The sequence below is a fragment of the Carassius carassius genome, chromosome 23 (assembly GCF_963082965.1).
Source record: "Carassius carassius chromosome 23, fCarCar2.1, whole genome shotgun sequence".
NCBI classification, from domain to species: Eukaryota; Metazoa; Chordata; class Actinopteri; order Cypriniformes; family Cyprinidae; genus Carassius; species Carassius carassius.
Window position 1 is genome coordinate 1154391 of NC_081777.1, and position 16350 is coordinate 1170740.

Below are 16350 nucleotides of genomic sequence, written 5' to 3' on the forward strand. Positions count from 1 at the left end.
CTCTCACACACACACACACACACACACACACACACACACACACTCACACACACACACTCACACACACTCACACACACACACACACACACACACACACTGACACACTCACACACACACACACACACACACACACTCACACACACACACTCACACTCACACACACACACACTCACACTCACACGCACACACACACACACACACACACACACACACACACACACACACTCACACACACGCACACACACACACACACTCACACACTCTCACACACACACACACACACACACACTCACACTCACACACACACTCACGCTCACACACACACACACACACATACGCACACACACACACACACACACACTCACACTCACACACACACACACACACACACACAGAGCGTCTGGCACCTGGAGAGGAAGCGTGTTTGCATGTGTGTGTGTGTGAGAATGCCAGGTTTGCGTTTGACCTTTGATCCCTGAACTGTTGCCGACGTGACAGGTCAAAGGTCGCCAGCTCCTCGGCTGGACTGGGTTCTGCTGGAAGCTGTAATTAGCATTATGATCTCATTTCTCCAGACCGCAGTAACGTGTGAGTGTGTGAGCCTGAGTTCAGAACACACACTCCTGCTCTACAGCCGTTATTTAAGCCTCTCTCATCTTGAGCTGTGGCAATGCCATGTTGATGCTGTCTGAGAGTTTTCACGGTGTCTCCAACACAGAGTCTTTATAGCTGCACATGCAGGTGTTGTGCAGTGCATTAAGTGATGTAATGCACCAAAATGGTTTTTTAACCAAAATTATTTCAGATTTATATCAAATAATTGAATAATCATGACTCATAGAAATTCGTACAAACATTTAAGTTATTGCACTTTTTATATTGTCTTCTTAATTATGTTATTATATTTCTGCTCTAAAGTGTAATTTAAACATTTGCTTTTTTTATTTAAACATAAACAGTGGCTAACTCATTTTCATGATGGATTTATTCAAAAATGCATTAAATACTAAAGGCAAGTAAAAATATAATGCATATGTAATATAGTGCATATACTGACTAAAAATGCTCGTCTCTAGAGTTATTAATTTTCCAGCTGACCATGAGTTTATGGTAACTGAATGTCTTTCATGAGATAAATGTGACATTATGTGACATTATTGATCAGTGTCACGGTTGGTAAACCGTGATCTCTGGGTTTTGCACTTTGTGGGAGAAGTCTGTGTGTTACGCGTCAGCACTGATCCACACTGAGTGCATGAAATATTCAAAACATACCAGTGGAGAAACACACATGAAAACATCATTGCATCACTAGTTAAACCACTGTCTGCTGGTCCGAGGTAGTGTCCAGTGACCCCTGAAGGTCAAGCACAGAGCTACACTTCTGCAGGTGATGCATCTTTAATCAGACAACTCTGAGCGTGGAGGCTGGCCAGTGTGCATTAAACAAATTGCCAAATTGATAGTAATCAAAAGTGAATATGATTATGAATTAGTCGCTGCACACTGTGCACATAAGAGAATCACCAGTCACATGACTTCAGAGGAGTAAATAACACATTTCTATGGACAAACGTGTCTGAAATACTACATAGCCGAGAACATGCTGCAAGCTTCTGTGGGAAAAGCACATGACCCAAGTCATCTTTAACATGAGAAAGCTTCATATTAAGCTTCAAACAAAAACAGCAGCATTTGCTGACATGTGCATGTGCTGTCTAAAGCATTAGAGAGCTTTTCCCCTTCAGTCCGCCGGGTTGTATGGGTCTTTCTTTGTGTAAATGTTCAAAAGGCATGCTTTGCATAAAGACTCGTCACGACACTCCTTCACTGCCATTTGTTTGGGTTGGATGTTTAATGTATGTTCAAGGAGCAAGAGATTAGTTTTTAAGAGAGCAGTGATTGTGAAGTGACTGTTGAAATGGGGTATATATATCTTATAATTACTATGTTCAGACAAGTAGATGTGTATTTAGTATATGCTCGTTTTACAAGTTTTAGAATGCAATGTTTATATTAAATGCCTTATTTTTGGCACGTAATGTAATGCATTCTTCAGTTTGCACATATTGTTTTTATTTTATATTCTGTATTGGCTGATCTCTGGTGGATGTCTAGGTCATCAGCGGCAGATCTCTGTGTTCAGATGAGGTTCAGAGGTGGTTTTGCAGGACGTGAGCTCTGGTTTGGTTTGTGTCCGGCTGTGGTTTCTTCTGAGAGCTGCAGGACTGAACATGTTTTGGTGTTTTGGGCTTGTTTTTTGTCCGTTTCACTGATGCTTTCAAACACTTAACACTTAACCTTAGGGCACCCTGCAGCTAAACGACCGCTTCTGAATAAACTTTGAAAATAGAAATGTAGGATTTTGACTGAAAATGTCAGTCTGTGTTGATCAGTACAGTTGCTAAAATCGTTTCTGATTCAAATAAACCTGCCATTGTTGGGTCTGTGACTAATTGCATGTGTTCCTCTATCATAATCTGGTATTTTATATCATAGGTTTGTATAAAAGTACCTGCTAAATGCATATATTTGTGTCCTTGCAGCACAGAAGCAGTCCTCAGTGTCACAGACGTATATGTGTAGAAATATACAACAATACAGTGTATGGGTTAAAATTATAAATGTTTTCTTTTATGTCAAAAATCATAAGAATATTAAATACATATTATGTTCCTAGAAGATATTTAGTAAATTTACTACCATAAATACATCAAAACTTCATTTTTGATTAGTAATATGCATTGCTAAGAACTTCATCTGAACAACTTTAAAGATGATTTTTTTTGCTCCCTCAGATTCCAGATTTTCAAATAGTTGTATCTCAGACAAATATAGTCCTCCGAACAAACCACACATCACTGGAGAGATGATATAAGCATGCATAAATTTGACCCTTTGACTGGTTTTGTGGTCCAGGTCACAAATGTGTCAAACAGAAAACCAGCACAGACCGTTGATATGTCGTCTCCTCTCTTCGTCTGGCAGAAATCCGAGGTGGTCGCGCTCCTAAAGACGGTCCGGTCCGGCAGCTTCCTCTCTACGACACCCCGTACGAGCCGGAGGAGAACGGAGCAGATCCAGACGGATGTGTGTGTTCCCGTGAGAGCAGATTACCGCAGGACGACGAGAGGCCACCGGAGGAGTACGACCAGCCCTGGGAGTGGAAGAAAGACCGCATATCCAAAGCCTTCGCAGGTTCGGCCCGCTTCATCATGCTCTTTCCAGAAGTGAACAGTCAGAGATATAATGAGTCCTGTGCCCGGTTCTGTGGGTGATGGTGGGGAGTTACTAACTAGACTCGTGATGCTACTAACGATGCTACTGTCTCTGACACAGTAGCTTTTCCACTTTTTTCCAGGGTTCATTGTAGTGAACTGGTTCATTTAGGAGATTTAACCAATAAACTGGGTAAAATGATTCATGCAACTGTTCATTCGAACCCCTGCGTGGCATTTTGTAGCAAAATATTTAGTAAAATACTGCAGTTTTCAACTCGGGCGATGGTCCTGCTACACTTTTCATTCCAGATTTCCTTCAGTCATGCAAATGCTCTTGTGAAATAATGAACTCTGACCCATGAATTGTTATCTTGTGAACACGTGATTGACCAGTAGAAGACTGAATGAAAAAATCAAGCAAACTTTAGACCTGCAGTATTGCATTGTAAAGTGGAATAGATTGCATACGTTTTTGTGTGTGTATTGTTTGTATAATGCTTTTAAAAAGAGGCCACAGAGTGTGACGTCATATTAGGACCATTGCAGAGTTTGTGGAAACGATGCATGCTCAAGACTATTTGTATAAATCAGGGCTTTTTCTGTTTGCTATTTATTGAATGTGTTTGGTGAAAGTTGATTTTTGTGTCTTGGCTGTGATTGCTAATCAAACCCTAGTTTCTCATTGGTGGAGGTCTCACTCTTTACTGAACAGGTTGGAGCGTAAATTCTCAAACATTTTCTTTGTAAATCATTGTGAAAGTGTAAACAGGCTCATTTTAATATCTTGCCGTATCCGTCTGTTGCTGGGAATGCTGGGAGATTTTCTCGGTATCTCTTCCTCTCTCTCTCTGAACGTTTTGTTCCTCGGTCAAGACTTCAGGAACGGCTCATTTCAGTTCCTAAAGTGATCATTCACCCAGAAAAGGAACGTTCTGTCATCGTTTACTCACCCTCAGGGCTGTATTCATTTCTTTAAGCTGATTCACACAAAAGAAGATATTTTAAAGAACGGTGGTAACCAAACAGCTGCTGGTCTCTATTGTCTTCCATAATATGGAAATAATAAATACTATGGAAGTCAATGGCTACCGTCAGCTGTTGGATTAACAGAGTTCTTCAAAATATCTTCTTTTGTATTCAGCAGAACATAGAAGCTCACACAGGTTTGGAACAACATGAGGAGGAGGAAATGATGACAGAATGATCATTTTGGGGCGAACTGTCTCTTTACTCTCCGGGTGATTACAGATGGACGTGTGAGAAACGGATCAGATGGATCTGGAGGTGTGTGTGTGTCCGTCAGGTGTGGTGATTGAGGTTTTGGTTCAGGGACTCATGACTAACTCGGCTGTTCAACTGAGGTATTTGTTTTTTGATTTTTGTGCATCAGTTCTTGAAAGGCTCCTTTTTTGTCCTGTGTGTGTGTGTGTGTGTGTGTGTGGAGCAGCACTGCTCTGTTATGACTGCATTACTCGTGAGGACTCGAGCAGCGGAGCGTCCAGGAGAGATGTCCACATCTCTAGATCCTCCTCAGGTACTGCGGCACACAGGCTCTCCTCTCTGTCTGCACAGATTTAGGACTGCATTAGCATCACTGGAGAGCATTGCTGAGAAAAATATTCGTATGTTTTCTCTTTCTCTTAAAGGAATATTCTGGGTTAAACATACTGATTAAGCTCTATGACACAGTCTGATTAATTGGACCTGTGCATCAGTTTATACAAACTAAACACATGAGACACTTTCAGTAGAAGCTGAAAACACAGAAATGATATTTTTCCATTTTAATTTAGAAATTTAAATGTAGGATTCTAAATGTTATTTAATATGAATCAATATGCATCAATAAAAACATCAATACATATTACATTTTGTATTTAAAATTGAAAAACATCTGTAGTATTCTCTAGGGTGTATATATAATTTGATTTGACTGTATCACACTTTAACTAAATGTATTGGTCACAAGGGAAGGGAACACAATACTAGTGTGACTAAAGAGCATAATTGCAATAGCTTAATTTTCTCCCATTTTTATGTGATCATGTCAACCAGTTTTGCATAATAAATGCAGGGATTCTAGACAGCAAATAAATTACATTGGAAATGCACAACTATAAATTGATCTGCCTAGAAAAGTAGTCCTACCTTAAAAAGATGAATTCGGTAACTGATCTCAAATGCTGTTGATTAAGCATAAGTAGCGGTGCATGATAATATCGGCCGATAATGAATGCACATTTGGTCGGTACAGCCGGTTCTCTAATCAGCGCTAAATCCATCAGGTGCATTGTTTCACGCATAAGCTACAATATGCATTAATGTGTGATTACTGTAGATCTGTGTGTGAGCTTGTTTTAACTGTGAGAATGACTTTACTGTGTTAAATGAGCAAATCACAGTTCTTTGTTGTCTGTCAGACAGACGCAGCTTTCAAAGACTTTATTATTTCCCACATGTATTTGTCCTAGTTTTTTGACTGCTTATCCCTCTCAACAATCCACTTCAGTGTAGATAAAGCATGCTTTGACGTTTCTTTCAGTCAGGAAGCAAATCAGAAATCAATCACTAGGCCTCTGGCTTGCCACCAGATCCTCTCAGAGAAACCTTCCCATGGACCCTTAATGCTCACATTCCTCTGCCTTCAGAAAAATGTTTTAAAGATAAATCTTCAAGGAACGTCAGTCATAGTGGAACACCCTGGAGACGTCTGGTAAGCAGTCTGGAGTCCGTCTCAATGCTAAACCCCTGATTCCAGAGGTTCAAAGGTCATCCTGAGGTCACGACATGAGAGAAACGCTCATTAGGGGCTTTCCATAAATGGAGGCTTTGTGTATACAGCGCTTAAAGGAGTAGTTCAGCCAAAAATTAAAATTATGTCATTAATGACTCACCCTCATGTCGTTACAAACCTGTAAGACCTCCATTCATCTTCAGAACACAGTTTAAGATATTTTATATATTTTTAAAAATCCTAAAATATCTTAAACTGTGTTCTGAAGATGAACAGAGGTCTTACGGGTTTGTAACAACATGAGAGTGAGTCATTAATGACATAATTTTCATTTTTGGGTGAACTAACTCTTTAAGGGTTTGTAGAAATGTAGCATTGCATCAGTGTCTCATCAATGGATGCTCTGCAGTGAATGGGTGCCGTCAGAATTAGAGTCCAAACAGCTGATAAAAACATTGAACTCTCATTCTGACGGCACCCATTCACTGCAGAGCATCCATTGATGACACTGATGCAGAGCTACATTTCTTTAAATGTATTCTAATGATTTGGTTAGGTTTTAAGCACTTTCTTATTTCTAAGTGAACTATACCTTTAAGGGAGAGGATTTCAGAGGATTGTGGGTCAGTGTCTCTTGAAGAGTTTTACATTGCATTTGCATTTGGCTAATGTTTTCAAAGCACGTTTTCATTATTACATGAATAATGTAATATATGCCACTCACATTTCTGGTCCTGCCATTTTTGCTTGTTTACACACGGAGTTCATCTTTCAGCTTTAAAATGCATATGATTGATTAGGATAAATGCAGTTGGTTTTGAAGTCGAAGTGACGCCATCAAACAGGAGAAATATCGTACGTAGCATAAATGAGTGCCTTAGTTATTACTGAGCGCTGTGGTGTATATATGTTTCTATTTCATCAATCTTCGTTTGCTCCCATGAAACGCAGAAGATTAAATTCAGCTTGTGGTGAGCTGCAGTGCATTTGAGTCACTGCACTGTGTACAGCTCCTGATATTTATTTACTGCAGGTTTATTCATTAAAGCATGTGTGTTGCATACCCTCATGCGTTTATCAGTGCACTGCTTTCAGCTGGTGCTGATATGTGCTTGTGTAGGTCACTGCAGGGTTGTGCACTAGTGCAGTGGTTCCCAAACTTTTCCATTCCACGACCCACCTAGACAAGTGTAATATATTTCACGACCCACCAAAATATTAAAAAAAAAAAAACAACAACGAGTGAAATTACTTTAAACCTAATCTTACTTAAAATTTTTATGACAGAAATTAAGTATTTAAGAAAAATAACCATTTTATTTTAGAGTACAACTGAAAATTTCACTACAAATTTACAAGTTTTAATTTTTGTTTACTGGCGTTAAAATATGTAGTGTCCATAAAAACGTGAAGCAGGCTCACTCCAGTGAAGTGTGATCTGCGCTGCTGTGTTTTGTTGCATTCATGATCCTTCCGTGTGTGTCGGCGAGAACGGAGCACAATCCAACACTTTTTTAGAAAAGCATAAGAAGCAAAGCAGAACTATCTAAAACAGTTTGGAGATTAAAATAATTGTGAAATAGGTAAAAAAAGACCGATTGAACCTTTTAATGACATTGCTCTGAGACCTTCAAAACACGCAACGCACACGGACTTAATTGCAATTTGAAAATCACACTAAGGATATTGCAGTTCATTATTAATGTTGGTGGGCTATATCGTTGTGATGAGTGGGTTCCCAGTTCCCGCCTCCTTCTTCCTGTGATTGTGAAGATTTTAATGTTTTACACTGGTGCCGAAGCCAGGGAGGAAGGAGGGGCGCGCTGCCGAAGATCCTTCGCCGCTGGGGTGAATCCGCAGTGCCATCGAGCAGGGCGAAGGAGTCTGCCGCCGAGGGTGCTCGATGTGGTGGGCTGGAGTGAGTTGCCGGGGGGGGGGGGGGGGCGAACTCACTCCAGCCCACCGCCTCGATGACTCCTTCGTGGAAAGAGGTGGGAACCGGCGGACAATCAAACAAAGTTTTAATAACCAAATAAACACAAAACAGCGCGACAGCCCCTCTCGGATGACTGCCGTGCACAAATAAAAAACAAACACAAAATAAAACCCAGGCCTGGTCCTCTCTCGTCCTTCACTGTCATCGCTCCTCTTTTGTATCTTTCCGATCTCCTCCGTGGTTCTTGAGACCGGTGAGTGTTGCTCATTTCCCAATCACTCCACCGGCCTAGCTCTGTTCCCATGGCACTAGGCCCCGCCCCACTCGTCACATTCGTGCAGCCCTAGACTGAACTGTGTTAGTGTCTGTGTGTCATTGAAACGCAAAATTAGCTGCAGCCAAGTGACTTTGTGCGACCCACCTTGTTCCATTCCGTGACCCACGAGTGGGTCGCGACCCACAGTTTGAAAACCCCTGCACTAGTGTGTCACCTAATTAGTCATCTAGTTATCTTCTTCTGCCTCCTCAGACACTATATGTATAGGCACAGAGTGATTGATGAGCCTAGAAGTTGAAACCAAAATGCACACAGAGAAAACTCCTCTCGCTTTTTGTCTGTGATACACATGGAAGACACTATTTACACATACATCAAACTCTGTGATGTCACAGATATAATGACCTCCTTCCTAAAATATAAAGGCAGCTGTTTATTTTCATGTGTAAGGAATGACTGCAGTGAAACCTCAGAAATTGCTTTTACATTTCAAGAATAAGTGCATGGAAATGGCAAGCAATGCATTGAATTAAACGTGACATTTTAAAGTAGAGAGACTGAAAGTTTTTTCAAAAGGTGTTTTTTTTTATTATTTTTTTATTTTTTATTTTTTTTAGTATAGACCAAGTAGTATAGGTATTTACTGAAAATGTGTTTACTCTCTCTCGGGCCACACAAGTTGTGGATGAGTTTGTTTCTTCATCAGGTTTGTAGAAATGTAGCACTGCATCAGTGTCTCATCAATGGATGCTCTGCAGTGAATGGGTGCCGTCAGAATGAGAGTCTGATAAAAACATCACAATAATCCACAGCACTCCAGTCCATCAGTGAACATCTGGAGAAGACAAAAGATGAAACGCATCCAGCATTAAGATGATTTTAACTCAAATACATAGAGTCTATAATCCATAATAACACTTCCTCCAGTGGAAAAGTGCATCTGCTGTTGTCTCTCACAGATTAGTTCAGATTTGTTTAAACGCTGCTTGATCCGTGCAGATTTCTCTCCTGATTCAGACCAGAACAGCTTTTCACTGGAGGATTATTTTAGCTGACTGTATGTGGTTCGGATCACATGACCTGATGTAAAAGTAGTTCAGTTTCATTCACACAGTCTGGAAATGTGACAGTCAGTTAGTTTATAAAAGTGACGTCACTAACCGTATTTTAACTGTAAAACTGGGCCGACGGCTCTATATTGCACAGCCACAGACGGTCTCAGTCTGCTCCTGATCTGTCTGCAGTTGTCCGTCTCAAACCCGGACTGTGATGACAGACGCTGCCTCACAGTCTTCTGTCATGATCTCACACACAAACACACACACACAGACACTCACACACACACACACACACACACACGCACAGACACAGACACAGACACACACACACACACTCACACAGACACACACTCACACTCACTCATACACACACACTCACACACACACACTCACACACACACGCACAGACACTCACACACACACACACACGCACAGACACTCACACACACACACAGACACACACACACACACTCACACAGACACACACTCACACTCACTCATACACACACACTCACACACACACACTCACACACACACACACACACACACACACACCTGAGGCCAGATTTATGGAGCATTCTGTAAAATCGTGTAAATTGGTCATGACAATACTTGACATGACTTTTAAAAATCTATAGTTGCAGCATATTTTTCAGCACATGTAAGCACAGACACATTCACTTTAGAGAGAGCACAAATTAATACAACAGGCGCTCTGATTAAGAGTCAGATTCTTTTTTTTTTTATATAAAAAAAAAACGAAAAAAAAAAAAAAACAGTGCATTAAAAATGCAACAGCAAGTGCTGAACTCTCGTCAAGCAGGTTAGTGATGGTTATAGCAGCCTGGTGAGGTTTTTGATTGCATTGATCAGTCTTCAGTAGCAGCTGTCATTGTAATGTTAAGAAAATGCTTTCAAAATCTGCATACTATTTTCATATTCCAGATCCGTTTGGACCCAGAGAATTGTTAATTTAATAAACCGCTGTAACGTAATATTTTTTTCTGTCAAAACCATAGTGTATTTGATCAGCAGCTTCTTATTAATGAGTAAATGTGAAAAATTCCCATGTTTTGACATCATTACCATGTTATTAGTACACAAACAGTCCATTTATTTCTAACAAAACAATCTAAAAATGACTCTGAACATTTTCAAACAAATGCATTGTAATGCATTGCATTTTATAGTCATTTTATTAAGACATTTTTAAGACGAATGTATCACAAGGATTGGGAAAATATTGGAGATCCTCTGCAGTAAATGAATTTAGGAATGTTCTTACTAGCATCTTAGAGTGAACGTCTTAAGATCTCCCCCAGCAGCAGAGATCTTCTCACACTAACAGAGAGTTTGCTGGCTGTTTAATCACAGATGGCAGCGCTGCGATGCCACAGAAACTGCTGTGAGCTTTTGAAAAGGCGTTTGACTTTTCTAATTGCGCTCGAGGCGTAGGCAACACACTTTACCGCGTTTCCACTGTATAATTACCTCACACCCCCATGTTTTAAACACACACACACTCTGCCAGCAGCCGATCGAGAGACTCTTTAGGAGAACGAAGTCGCTTTTCTCCTGAATTCAGACGGTTCATTAGAAAGCAGAGCAGTGGATCGTGGCTGTTATTGAGACTGTTTCATGAGACTTCAGCGCTTAACCTCGTCAGTCGTGTCACTTCAGTACATCAGACCCAGAGCGACTAATATTTGATGTTGCACCTGTCTAATCGTGGAATCAGTTCACACATCTTCACTGAGCCTGAAGCTTGATCGTGTCTAAATGTCCTTTGTTTCTGTCCTGATGTCTTAATTAGGTCTGCGATGAAAGTGTGAAATGAAATCCATCCGTTGTGCTGTCTACAGCGGCCGGATCCGGATGAACCGAGCCTTCAGCTTCTCTGTTTCAAAGCTGGAGCATGAGATAAAGCTGGCCTGCTTGAGTTCTGCCCAGGGGGATTGTGGGAAATTGAGGCAGCTTTTTTTGCACACTCTGTTCCCCCAATTTTGCTGGCGGTTCAAGGAAAGGACAGCGAACAGACACTGTGTGTAAGACTAACTCATCAGCTCGAGCCGTGACAGATCGAGGAGCTCAGCCAAAGTTCAAAGCTGTCGCTGTCTGTATATATATGTGTGTGTGTGTGTGTGTGTGTGTGTGTGTGCGTCAGTATTCTTCTGAGGCTGGTGCTTGTGATATTGCAGCACTTCTGACACTTTTATTGACAGCGAGTCTGTTGTAATTTGGTAAAATGAGCTGTGATAGAGAGCAGAAGAGCGTCTGTCGAAGCAGCGGTGTGTAATTGCTGTTGTAATTGGTGTTGTTGCATCTTTACAATCATAAAATCAGTTATTTTTGAGAGTAATGTCAAACACAAACGATACTCTCGAGTCCTCGTGACTTCAGCTCTGACTTCCATAAACTGATGTTGATTTATTTTTTGGTTTTGTTTCATACTTTATTGGATGCTTGAGTATAAGTATCTCTGTAAATATCGTGTTAATGAGATTTAATCCTATATCATATGTATTTGTAATAAATATAAATAAATAAATAAATATGGACCTGACTGTGTAAGAGGCTAGGGCGTAACTTTGGGTCTACCATTGCGGTGTTAAACTCGCGGCATATTTATTAATTTATTAATTTATTGAATAATTTTCTTGTGTAAAAGGTAACATGCTAATTTGCATAATTTAATTATGCACCCCCCCCAAACGGGTGACTGTATTGGAGCAAACAGCAACTTAAGTTACAATTGAGTGACACTGGTTCTACACAGTCCCTGGCAGCCTCTGGCTTTACCTCATACGACACTGGAAAACCAACATCTATCCAGCCAACTCCAGTCAACAAAACACATCATCAGCTAACTCAGGGTTCCTCAAACTTTTTCTGCCATTCCCCACTTCAGAGATAGGAGAGGTTTCCGAGCCCCACCTGTCCCCAATCACCCCAACAAAATGTTAATAAACTAGGCTTTAAGATTAACTGTTAAAATGTATTTTATTAACATCACATTTTAAAAACTTAACATCAAATAACTGCATTAAAAACTTTCAAACAGAGAAAATGAAAGTGCAATTATATTATCACTTTGCATGAAATACGACTCAAAAGTAGATTTAAAAAAATAATAATTGTGTTTGCATTTAGCCTCTGATAACATCAAATTCAGAAATTACGTATTTTTTTAGGTATTTTAATAAGATAGATCCCTAAAATACGTTGCGAATACAGCCCAACTAAAGTTGTTTGAACAACAAAACACATCCACTTGCACATATTTGACAATCAGAATATGAGATATATATAAGGAAATAAAAGCAGATCATCAGTTATTCAGCGCTGACAAGCAATGAATGATTCATCTCCATGGGAACCATAAAGCGATACTACGATCAATAACGGTCGCCTTGAAAAACTTTTAAACTTACGTGAGAAAAGGTTAAGTAAGGCTTACATTTAAATGTGTCTTTGTTTTGTTTTGAGTGTATGGTCAATAAATAAAGGAATTAAAAAGATGGGCACCAAACCTGTTTTTCATGTCTCTACTCCCCACACTTTGAGAAACGCTGAGCTAACTTAACAGCTAACTTAGCAATAGCGGTACCTCCGTTTGGTCAGGGATTTTCTTTTCTTTTTTTTGGCTGGTGTCGACAAACAATGAAAAATCGTTGTCTGGCTGCCTTTCAGAGTTCTTCTCATCTTTCCGTCAGCTTTCTCCAACCATTCATCCCATCGACTGCGCGAAATAGTGAACAAACTTGGTAGAGAAAGCAGGTTGGGTAATACCAAGTAGTCTGTTCGGTGGGCGGGGGGGTACATTACAAATTATTTAAAATATGATACTATCTTTCTTGCTGGCAAATGAAATTAATAAAGAAAATGAACAAAAGTATTCATTCTGACTATTTCATATTTATTTTAATCTGAATGATGTGATGATATTGGGGGGGTTATATTAGTTGGATCTGATTTTTGGGGGGTCATGACCCCCGTAACCCCCCTGCAAATTACGTGCATGGTAAGAGGCAAGCTGTATGATCGAATGTGACTTAATAAACTTAAAAGCATAAAATAATGCATGATATATATAAAAAGCACAGTGTGGATATAAAGCAAAACCACTCAGTTCATTTCACTTTTCATTTTTCTTTAAAGTTCATTCATTATGTGTTTTAATATGTAAAAATGTGTGCAATGTTCTGTTGAGCTCCCTTCGGTTCAATTAATCTAGAGGTTTTCACATTATAGCTAAGCCAAAATTCTCGCCAGAGCGCTGAAACAAGCAAAGTGTGACAACCTCCTGAAATGAAGACGACACATCACCAGCGTGTTTACTGGTGTTTACCAATGCAAGTCTGTAGAACGCACTAATCCTCACAACACGCTGCATTACACGCAAACGGCTTTCTGGCTTAACACAAGGAGCTTTACAGCCTTTTAACTGAGTTCACCTGCAGCGCAGAAGAGCTGACATGTGTCCCTGCAGCACAGAAGCAGTCATCAGTAGCACAGGTATATTTGTAGAAATGGACAACAATACATTACATGAGTCACAATTATACATTTCCAAAATCATTAGGATATTAAGTAAAGATCATGTTCCATTAAGATATTTAGTAAATGTCATACTGTAAATGTATCAAAACTTAATTTTTGATTAGTAATATGTAGATTTTCAAATAGTTGTATCTCAGCCAAATATTGTCCTCCTAATAAAACCATACATCAATGGAGAGATGATTTATTCAGCTGTCAAAGAGGTTGACCTCGCTAGATCGGCTATCAGCGAATAGCTGGTGGATTATGAAGGCTCTGTCAAGCACCATCATATAATGAGCGCTATTCCTGCTTAACCCTTAAATACATGAATGTTTCACCAATTATTATTACATATTCAGGTCTTAAGCGACCTGGACCTTTATATCCAGCACAGATGGATCTCTAACTTCTGCAATAGCAAAAATTTACATTTACATACCCCAGGCCTCTATTGACACTTTTTTATGATAAAAATAATCAGAAATGAATCAGGCAGCGTCCAAGAATCAGCTAGAAACACACCTCTTCCATCTTTATTTGAACCTCTAATTCTAGCACTCTCTATTCTAATTCTATTATTTAAAAAATGAGTGTGTTGATCGGCTCGTAAAACGGCTGGCAGCACAGTCTACAAACTGTCGGCTTTATTCTGGATGCTCAGACAGTTCGGGTCTTTCGCCTGTCAAGCGCTGAAAGCATCCGATGCCAAATGAATCACAAGTGCGTTTGCTTTGAATTTCAGAGCTGTGGCTTGTATCCATCCGCAGGAGCTTTTGTTTGTGTGTGCTGTTTGTTTTGGGTCGAGCTGTTTCTGTCAGGGAGAAGATTCACAGAAAGCAGAATGAAGGGATTTGTTGCATGTTTAATTAATAAATAGACATGGTTCGGGGCTTAAGTGACAGCGATGTCTCATTTCTAACTCCCAGTGTACACTGACTCGCTCTGTGCTGTTTTTAATTAACTGGCACTGCAGAGTTAATTCATGGACAGACGCGGTCACTGCGAAGAGTCGAGATGCGAGAAGCTGCAGCGATGCACTGTGGCTAATGTTGTGAGAGAATTAATAAACACAAATACACTCGACGCTGCAGTCATGTTTCTGTCTACTGATGATAAATTATAGTCAAATATGACATAAAAGAAGCAAACTGTACCTCAGAAAAACCATGGTCATTAGTAGTATAGTTTTACAATGATTTTCTCTCTAAAGTACCTTGAAATACATTTATAACATGGTAATAACATGATAATGACATGGTAATAGCATGGTAATAGCATGTAATGACATGAAACAGTTCTATTTCCTGTCATTTCTGTCCTTCTGTGTTATTTTTTTGTGCGTTATAGAAATGCACAATATATTGGTAAAATATATGGTAACACTTAAATTGTTATATATAATAGTTTATAAAATACTTTTTAATGCATTATAGTTTGCAATGAACCTGTAATGCATTGCATGATCTCAGGACTAATTATAACTACAGTTGTAATGCATTATAACACTTATCAATTCATTGTTACTGTAAATTCAAATTAAATAATTTAGAAAGTACAGTATAATGCATTAAACCACAAGACAAACAGCCTTTCAAATATTAAAATGCATGTTCATTTTGGCTACAATTGTTTGTGAAAATATATAATGCATTACAACATTCATTATGAAATGCTTTATAATGCATTATACATAAAGGCATTAAGTGTTATATATATATATATATATATAATCAGTATCAGTCAATGTGGGATATTCAATGGTCCATGCTCATTTTCCCTCTTTTTTCTTTCTTTGTCATCACTCACTTAAATGAATCTTTAAAAACACCAATAGTTTAATAACACTTTTAAAGTAACTTTTAACCTTTAGCTAATCTCAGAATGAATACCCATTTATTATTGTACATTGTTGTGTTGTGATGCCTAAGTTCACTTGTAGCATTTAAAATGATTGAATTATGTTTTCAGTGTTTTTAATTGATTTGGCCAAAATGCTATCTACAGTGTCCTCCACTAATATTTTGAATGTTAGATCAAAAGTATATACAAAGCAATGTATTTAGTTATCCATGTCCCATTTATTTCTGTAGCATTTTATACTATACAGTTTGTTTCAAAGCAGCTCCACAGAGATAAACAGGAAAATTTATTGTTTGTAGGACACTTCTTGAAGTGCTACTTGCTGATTAAGGACCATGTGACGTAATCACAGAAGGTGAAAAATGAATCCAAAGCACTTGTTCTGGTCCTCAAAAAAGATTAAAATCCTTTATTCACATTCTGGCCATCTCGATAAACATTGAAAGTGCCTTAAACTCTGCACATGATGCATTTCGGCCTTTAGGTGACACACTCTTTGAAGGCCGAAATGCATCAGTGTGCAGCGTTTTAGGCACTTTCAATGTCCCTTGGATTCTTTTTTTGTAATAGAAAAAATAGCAGTATAAATGATGCAAACTTTATAAAATATGAGACCATTTTCAAATTCTGCTGTAAAAAAAAACGGGTGTCTCAATAAGTCAGTTTAATGCTGATTCCTTTATATTCATGTTGGGGTCAGTGTTCATATAATTAGCAAGATT

At 39.1% G+C, this 16350-nt stretch overlaps 1 protein-coding gene across 5 annotated transcripts in view; it reads left to right on the forward strand.

Annotated features, from left to right (window-relative positions):
• The window catches only part of LOC132101187 (SH2 domain-containing adapter protein F-like), a 113532-nt gene that overhangs the window by 75679 nt on the left and 21503 nt on the right, over positions 1 to 16350 (forward strand). For 2 of the 5 annotated variants that reach the window (XM_059505909.1, XM_059505911.1), the window contains exons 3-4: positions 2989 to 3198; positions 4669 to 4755. The exons of 1 other annotated variant lie outside the window; for it this stretch is intronic. In XM_059505909.1, coding sequence (XP_059361892.1) covers positions 2989 to 3198; positions 4669 to 4755 — 297 coding nt within the window. The remainder of the gene's footprint in view (positions 1 to 2988; positions 3199 to 4668; positions 4756 to 16350) is intronic. 2 more of the 5 variants (XM_059505910.1, XM_059505912.1) reach the window with 1 other exon arrangement.